Raw genomic sequence first — 9,147 nt, 5'->3', positions numbered from 1 at the left:
CTTTCCCGCCTTGCTTTCCCGCCATTTCTTTCTAGCCTTGCTTTCACGCTATTTATTTCTTGCCTCGCCTTCCCGTCATTTTTTCCCCGCCTCGCTTTCCCACCATTTTTATTCAGCATGGCTTACCTACCATTTCTTTCCTGCCTCGCTTTCCCGCCATTTTTTTCTCGCCTCGCTTTCGGCACCTGTAAAACTCCCCTCCACACTAAGGTGGGTAAGAAGTGTAGTCTAGGAGGTGACTCTCCTCAAGATGTCTCATTATCCTTTCGATCGTAGTTTTCACTATGGTATGTCCGAATGTCTTCAGCGCTTAGCTAGGAATTTCAAGATAGACAATAGAATAGTTTCATGGGACAAACTCATCAGTAGTGACATGCTACTGAACGAGGTTGCTCACTCATTAGCTAGGAAGGGGTAGCCTCCAAGGACATTTGAAGATATACGGAAAGAACTTATCAGGTTGAATGAAAGATGGAAGAAGAAGGGCCAACACAAACACGGTGGAGTAAAACATCCTTTTTATGGGTGGACCATAGAGAGGGCAAAGAAGATATCTTCATGCCGAGTACCAAGGCCAATATTGCTGCATCATCGAAGGACAAGAGCGCAGCATCATTGACGACTAAGAGTAGTGCTTCGTCGAAGGGCTAGAGCTCTGCATCGTCGAAGGATAACGATGACTTTATGTAATTTTTGTATGATGATGCGTCTTACTTTCAACAGTTTAATGTATCTTATTTTATGCATGCAATTTTAATTGGAAAAATACGTTGACATATATCAAGAGCTTTTATTTCATCAAACTACATAGATGTCTCGTACCTACATCTGAAAGTTTGAAACTCACATAGAGAGATACAATAGTTTGCACACATACATAGACTAATCACCCTACGTGACGACGACCAGCTGGCCTTTACCGACGACCGGAAGGTGATAAGTGATTAGGGGGTCTGTGTTCACGAAGACCACGGCCATACTGTCCCTCCTGTTCCTGTGTCTGCGACTCATGCATTGGTGGTGGAGTCTGCAATCCATATTGAGATGATGATTCGAAATTATAGATGTATAGTTGTGACTCGGAAGGGATATAAGATGGGCCAATAAGGTCCTCCCCAAAAAAGTCATCTACTATTCCTGGGAGTGGGCGTCGAGTATCATGGGATTCTATGAGTATTTGTTTGTGTACGCCACGTTTGGTTTCTTCATATCCCCATGATGCATCATTAATTTCCTACACAAAAGAACTTTATGTAAATAAGAGTCATCTAAATGTTGTACACCTATAATTGCTTATTATAATCATATGTACCTGAGCATTGTTGGAGCTTTGTGATCCCTCGCCTATAGTGTGTTGGTTTATCTCAGGAAAACGAGTCTCCTCGGGCATCCTGATCCCTCGTGTGGAGGGATATGGCTGAGATCTGTCACCTTGGATGTGTGCATCATATCCCATATATGCATCCTGGTCCACGAAATGAGTCTGCTCGGGCATCGAACCAAAGCTTGCAACATGTACCTGGGATGTCTGCCCCTGTAGTGGCACAAACGAGTCATGCCGTGGAACTGTCGTAGTAGTACTAGGACCCTCTCCTCGTCGCTTGGACAACGACAATGCCGCACTCATTCTAGCTGACCTCGGTTCCGGAATGTTGTACGCTCCAGTGGCAACGTCGTTCTCTGTACTGCATCTCAGCATCTTTGTGGTAACGTATTCGCCAATTCTTTTTAAGATAGACAGTGCTTGAGTACCAATTCCCTGGGCTCGCATGCCTTCCCTCGCCATCGCCCCTACTTCGTTGCAAATATCAATTTGAAAAAAATTAGTTGTTGGTTGCTTGAATTGTTCGTGAAATGATGGACCCGAATAGCAAGATGTTGATGATTGTCGTGGAGTCACAATAGTAAGCTGATGATGTGTCTATTCATCTGTGCAACTGTTCCATATGTGTGGGATGTGTTGGCCCCGTAGGTAGTTGACATGTCAGTCTAGTACGCGTGCTCATGTGATACCAATCGTAGTATGCTTGTGTTGTAGTTGCATCATATAGTCTGCATAAATAAATAATTTCATCACCTTCTGTATTTCATATGTACATAATTAAATTAACTATTGTATGTACATAAATTACCATAAAGAAAATTACCTTTATTGATCCACTAAATTTTGTGGTGCTTCATTATTCCACTAGTTTATCCATTGAATGTTCTCTGCATTCCAATCGACACCAGATCTGCCCATATTGCTCATCCTGAAATTTACGTAATAAAACATAAATTTTATGAATTAAAAAGACATTAACTATTTAGGGAGGTCACATCTTACTCATGAGTTTCTTCATCGATACATCGTGGAACAGGTTGTCGAATATCTTGATGTAGACCGAACTATCTCATGACACGGTCAGAATTGTACGGTTCCACAAACCACAGATATAGTAAATTGCACCGTCTCATGAAATCTTCTGGGCAAGTTGGAGAAACTCGTGGAGGGACCACTAGAACACATCTAGTTGGTAAAGCTGTCATCGTTGGCGAATCTTTGAGCATAGTTCCAAGCTCTCCACGGCGAAAGTGAAAGGTGTGGGTCTCAGGTCTCCATCGAGGGATGTCAAAAGCGATGGGTTAGCAGTGAAACTGCGTGGACGAGTTGCGAGGTTCAAAAAATGAAGTAGTCCATAAGCCTCAAGGTGATCAAGGAAACAATTTTGTATTGTCCATGGCTTCTTTACGGTTCGAAGCCTGAATGTTTGGGAGGATTTTCATGATTCGGATTTAAGAAAAGGTGGCAACGGTGGTGTGTGTCGTGATGCCCCTGCAAAAGCTGGGGCATTCCGGCCATAACCTGCAATCACAATTAAATGAAATTAAATATTTGAAGATTACATCATGACGAAATCAAATTAAATATTCAAAGATTACATCACGATGAAATGAAATTAAATATCTGAAGATTACATTACGACGAAATGAAATTAAATATCCGAAGCTTACGTCACGACGAAACGAAATTAAAATACATAGCATGATTAAATATCATGCAGTGTTGTTGTTACGATACGGGCACTCCCTACGCGAGTGCCGAGGGACCTACAAACGCGACATCGCGTGGGTTCTCCCAAATGTCTATGGTCCATGTCATTGTGATGACGCCTAGACTGACGCCGTCCCTTGGTGGTTCGCATCAACTTGGGATCATGAACCCATTTGGTCCCTTCTGGCCGCAACTGCTTGTAGTTTATATCAATGCCCCATCCCCAGAACTCATCGCCCGAAGTGTTGTATAAATTGTGCATGTTGAAGAACGGTGATACGTATGGTTCGACACTATTTTTTTGCTCTGTAGCTACCCGCAATACGTGACTTCCAGGGTATCCCAGAAGCCTGGGCTTGTTGCAAGTGCACTCACACAAGGTTGTGCCAAGGGTCACAACTTGTTTTTTTGCTCCTCTATGGTGACCCTTAACTTACTTTGCTCGCACATTGACTTCCCATTTATTCCTAAGTGCATCTACCTTCCTGCACCCATGGCTTCGCGACTTCTTTGCTTTCTCATCAAGATTTCTTTGCATCTTCTCAGACCAGGGCTTGTTCAATTCAACTTCTGCCTTGGCGACGGTGACTATGTCTGCAAAGTATGACATAGTACGGTTCCATGTTTCATCAATTAGTGATGTCATAGGTAGGACCCTCACTGCTTTAAGAACACCATTGTACACCTCCGACATGTTTCTTGTCATTATACTGTATCGAGCTCCACTGTCGTGAAACTGCGCCCACTTGTATAAATGGGGACAATTCTCCCCGTTCGACTGGCTCAAATTTATCGATGCCCGACGACCCCTCGAGTCTTCTCTCTTCGGGAGGGTTGCGCGCTCGATCTCACCATTGATACTTGCCCAGATAGCATTCATTTTGGCTTCAGTTTTCTGCATGCACATCCTCTTGAATAGCATGAATAATTATTTGTTTTTGAATTTGGAATAAAAATTAGCTGCCAAAGCCTCATGCACCACCTTGTCTCCAAATCGGGCCACCCCCAATCTGGATCTTCTGAAACCTTAGTTATGTCGACCGCACTTAATAGTCCAGTGTTGCAATCCGAGATGATACAAACCCCTTCCCAATCTTTGACGACACCCATCTTCACGCAACTCAGGAACCACAACCTGCTATGTTTGTTTTCGCTCTCGACTAGTGCATAAGCAATCGGAAGAAGTTGATTGTTTGCATGAGCTACAATCGCCACTAAGAGTGTGCCCTTGTACTTTCGAGTGAGAAATGTACCATCAATTGATAAAACCGGACGATAATGCTTGAATGCTTGTATAGTCTCGGCAAATGCCCAAAATAAGTGGTCGAAGATTTGCTCCTTCCGTTTCATTGGATTTGGACGTTTTTTCCACAAAACTTGAGCCCCCTGTGAGCAACTGCTATCTGATGCAACATTCTAGGGGCAAAATAGTACGCATCCTCATAGGTTCCATATACAACCTCTGGAATTTCTTTTCGATTGCATGCCTAACCTTGCTGTAGCTAACAGGGAAGCCAATCTGATCAGATGCAATTGCCTGCAAAGCCGTAATACTAATATTAGGACTTTTCTGCACAGTCGTTTGCATTATCTGTGACACATATTCTGCAGTCACATTGTGGTGCTCTAAAAGAGTGCCGGTTTGCTCACAGCCATGTTGCTCTATTTTTGTGACATGCCATGGCTGACATACCCCAGGCTTACGGCGAGCAATAACTCTTCCGTGGCAACCCGCTTCGCGATGGATGCATATGACCTTCAACTCCTTTTTATGAGACTACTTCACTTTTATGTTGCCGGTGTATGGCAATTACATAGCTATTTATTGGTTGGTAAGCAGGTTTCCTATCTGGTAAAATCTGGCCAATGGACGGACTTCCCGCTTCCAGGCTAGACACATAGTGAAATTCATTGGTGATGCTCATAACCTGTAAAAACTCTGGGTTCATTGGTGCAGCGACCGCCTTTTCTGGAGGAACAACTTCATCATCATCTGATTCCGAAGAGGCAGAAGAATGACCATCATCGTCATCATCTAGCGCCTTCGGCAATACCTCCACATGTTCACTCATGTCAATGACCGCATACCAATATCCTGTGTCATACACTTGTTGGCCGCCTGTTGGTTTCGATGGGCTGGCGTTGGGGGCTACAATAATGGCCAACTCGGCCTCACCGCCACCGTTACTGCACTCGACGACATCAGTGCCAACAATGAACTCCACATAAACCATGGGCTGTCCAAACATGGAGTTATTGGGATTGCTTGCAAATCCCATGTACACTGACGCCCATGCTTTTTCACGATTAACCCGCCGCAGACTCCAATGATTTCCTCCCTCAACCAGGAAAGCTTCCATGGTCATTTTTTCCATCCATCGCTGAACCAAACATCGGTCGGATGCACCTTCTATCTGCCACATACCCTACATTAACCATTTCTGTTACTACAACCGTAGTCATCCCGCAACTAGAGACATCCACACTAGAAGGACCGTCGCGTACGATGTCCCCAAAGAACACTAACAAATTTTTCATAGTACCTAAGGAGCATCCATATTTACATCGTTAGTCGATTAAAACCTCTTTGAAAACTAAGTATCAACCGCGAAATCATATTATTATATTTATATTGTATCAACATCCAATAATAATCATTTATTTACATATAACATTTTGACAAATATTAACAAACAGCTTTACATCTACGTATAATAATTTATATTGTACCATTTTTCATGACACAACATCTACAAAAAAAATACAAGATAAATTACAGGATATCATTCATACCTATGGTTTAATAAGGATATGCTTCGGAATAAAAAAATCCGTCATCATGAACATATCATGAGTAAAATATCAACAAAGTCGACCTATTATCACATGAACAAAAATATTACACACATAATTTTTTCTTCTGCCAAAAGTTTTAAAATAGATATTACATGCATAAACATATCACCACTAATATATCTACAGCGTTGAAAAATTATCACATAAACAAAAATATTACACATGCGTCTTGCATGTAAAATATAATAATACTAATGAAGTTAACATATTATTACATGTTTAACAAAAATACTAATTACACACAATGATACGTATTGCATGTAAAATTACTACACAAAGTGATAAATTATAGTCTAAATAAACATGAAATACATACTTAGAAAACTAATCAAATAGACTGAATTTTTCGTGCATGCGAAAATAACCTACAAAAATGAATTGATCTTACCTTGATCTATCTTTTTTCAACTACAACATATTTGAAATCCAACTCTAAAGCATCAGAAATATTGAATCAAAGTGAAGAAAGGAGTGCATTCTTCAGCTAGAGGAAGAGGAAAGAGAGAAGAGAGAAGAGAGAAAGAGAAGAGCCCAGTCGTCCGGAACAAGCAGCGGGAGCTGCTTATAAAAGAAACAAAAGGCACTATTTCGTCGGTGGGAGTTAACGCCGTCATTGTGGAAATCGGCACCGTCAGCGTGGAAGTAAGCGCCGTGAGCTAGACTGCATATGAAAATCAGCGCGGTGCAGCAGCCTGGCCGACTGCCTCAAGCGGTGATGGCAGGTCCCACGTGTGCGGCCCGTTCCGTCGTGTGGTTGGCCGGGACGAAATCCCCGGCCGGCCGCCTCACGTCGTGGCGGCAGGCCCCAGCCGCCTCAGCCGCCCACCTGACGCGCCTGCCGTCACGAGAGGCGGAGGTCCTCTTTTGGACAAAAATTCAGAACTATGTTGTAGCTAGTGGTTATTTTTATTGTACTCTCCTAATTGAGCAAGTATTTCATTATAGATCGTGGATTTTACTATAGTGATTAACTGACTCGTGGTACGGCGATGGTACGTCAAATGAAATTAAAATAGCTCTCGCTTTCCAGGACGCCCCATGCGTACACAGTCGAAACAAGGAACGTGTACCTGCTTCTGCTACTGAGATGCACAAAGTGTGCACAACTGTTGGCGTCGCACGAGACATACATCATCGGGTACAAGAAGCCGCTTTAATCCACGACACAAGTTCGGTTGCCGAGATTCACGATAAATACAGTGAATCGGCAAGAGTTGACATCCGCGATGGCATGGTGGCGCCCTAGCTCTAGCTACTAGTGCCCAATTGGCCGGCCAGGAGAGAGGCAACATGATGTCCACCCAATATTCAAGAAGTTATGAAAAACTTTTAAATTGTGTATAATTTAGTACAATAATATAATCACACTCATCGTATGGAAAAAAGAAGGCGGATTTTTTTTCATCCAGAACATGACTATTGTTCAGCTTGTATGAATTTGCCATGTTTTCCCCCCTTTTTGTTTGCGGAGTCATTTTTCCCCTTTGCGAGTTCCCAGTGTGGCCAGGTTACATGTTATACAATAAGAGCAATTCTAGCAGATCTCATATATGGCGTACCCGCATCACGTGTTTACAGTTTGCGAAAAACGATTTTTACCGGTTGCCGAGGGACGCGGTAGAACATCACCCGCATCACGGGATTGTAAAATAGAATATTCACGTAATATTCTTTTTTATAATTCCGCGATGCGGCTGCTGTTCTGTTGCGGCCCTCGCCAGCTTGTAAAAAGCATGGTATTTGCTGAAACTGACTAAAAATATAAGATTAAATATCCAAATCATAATATAACAATCTTTCATATTACAATAAATATTCAAAACTCTGAAATGAAGTAATAATTCAATAAAAAACAGTTCTGGAGACATCAATGATGGAAATCACACATGAATTAAATGAAATGAATCAAAAGATGGTAGAAATTATTAGCCATGTCTGTGTCAATGGTGCTCAATGTGATCCTCCTGAAGCTGATAGTGGGTGTTTGCATCCTCAGTCTGTCGGTATGTGTGAAGAAATGCTTGTATGCAGTCAAGATCTCTAGCTGGCTTCACACGGCTATCTACATTGTCATAGAAGAATTCCAAGTTCATGTCCCTCTCATCTTCGAGGATAATGTTTTGAAGAATCACACAACAATTGATGATGTTCTTGAGAGTTTCTTTGTCCCCAAAACAAGCACGACCATGAACAATGTTAAACCTTCGTAGCAATACCCGAAAGGCTCTTTCAATATCTTTTCGGGCAATCTCTTATACCTTTGCAAATTCAACATGCTTTCTAGTGCTTGTTATTTATGCTCTTGATTAATGTACACCAAGCAGGATAAATACCATGTGCACAATAGTATCCCTTGGCATACTCATGCCCATTGACCATGTACTTGCAAGCAGGAGCATCACCACTAGCAAGTCTAGAAAACAAATGAGTAGTTGCAACACATTGATATCATTGAGAGTACTCGACATACCAAAAAATCAATGCCAAATCCATAAATCCTCGGATGCTACTACTTCTTGCACAATCGTTGCATCACGAGACTTGCCACAATACTGCTTGTGCCATGCATCCGGACAGTATTTCCAAGTCCAATGCATGCAATCAACGCTTCCTAGCATAGTAGGCCAACCTCTCCTCTCACTTTTTTCCATCAACCTTTTTGTGTCTTCCTTGTTGGGTGCAGGAAGATAGACATGGCCAAAGACGCGGACGATCACTTTAACAAACCTACACACTGATTCAATTGTAGCATCCTCACCAATGCGAAGATATTCATCGGCATAATCACTCGGAATGCCATATGCAATAACTCGGATAGGTGTCGAGATTTTTTGATATGCGCTAAAACACTTCAAGATGGCGGTGTTTCTGCTTTGAGTCGAAAAACGAGAATTTTCCTTGCATACATGCACTAATTTTATGAAGAGGGATCGACACATTTGATACCTTCTTCGGAGAGGTGCGACGAATATGTTGGATTGTCCACGAAGTAGTCCTACATGAGCATCTCATTCCCAAGTTGGCGGTTGCGAGGGATCACTACTAGGAAATAGTTTATAGATAGAACATTACTAGTAGCGCGATTTTAGTGCCCCACGCTACTGTTACTTAGCAGTAGCGTTTGTCATCAATAAGCACTACGGGTAAGTCATAGAAGTAGTGCCGATCAGTTGAACCCCCGCTGCTAATATGTGAGAAACATCTTACACCCATGGGCTGGCGATAGTAGTACCGGGCGTCAGGAACCGGCACTACTG

General features: G+C 42.4%; 1 protein-coding gene across 1 annotated transcript; it reads right to left on the bottom strand.

The window, feature by feature from the left end:
• Positions 1-776: 776 nt before the first annotated feature.
• Positions 777-2,043, bottom strand: LOC123429971. Its single transcript, XM_045113932.1, has 2 exons — positions 1,313-2,043; positions 777-1,234 (listed from the first exon to the last, which is right to left on the bottom strand). Exons 1-2 carry the CDS (start codon positions 1,784-1,786, stop codon positions 917-919), a joined length of 792 nt encoding a protein of 263 aa, XP_044969867.1. The 5' UTR covers positions 1,787-2,043; the 3' UTR covers positions 777-916.
• Between the last annotated feature and the right edge of the window lie 7,104 nt (positions 2,044-9,147).

This window comes from Hordeum vulgare, chromosome 2H (assembly GCF_904849725.1).
Source record: "Hordeum vulgare subsp. vulgare chromosome 2H, MorexV3_pseudomolecules_assembly, whole genome shotgun sequence".
NCBI classification, from domain to species: domain Eukaryota; kingdom Viridiplantae; phylum Streptophyta; class Magnoliopsida; order Poales; family Poaceae; genus Hordeum; species Hordeum vulgare.
The sequence above is the reverse complement of the archived record's forward strand: the minus strand, read 5'-3'. Positions and strand labels throughout refer to the sequence as shown.

Excerpts from the sequence above, each read along its gene's own strand:
- LOC123429971 (XM_045113932.1), bottom strand. The coding sequence starts at position 1,786 with ATGGCGAGGGAAGGCATGCGAGCCCAGGGAATTGGTACTCAAGCACTG. Across the intron at positions 1,235-1,312 it reads AAAGCTCCAACAATGCTCAG|GAAATTAATGATGCATCATG; the intron begins GTACATATGATT and ends TCTTTTGTGTAG.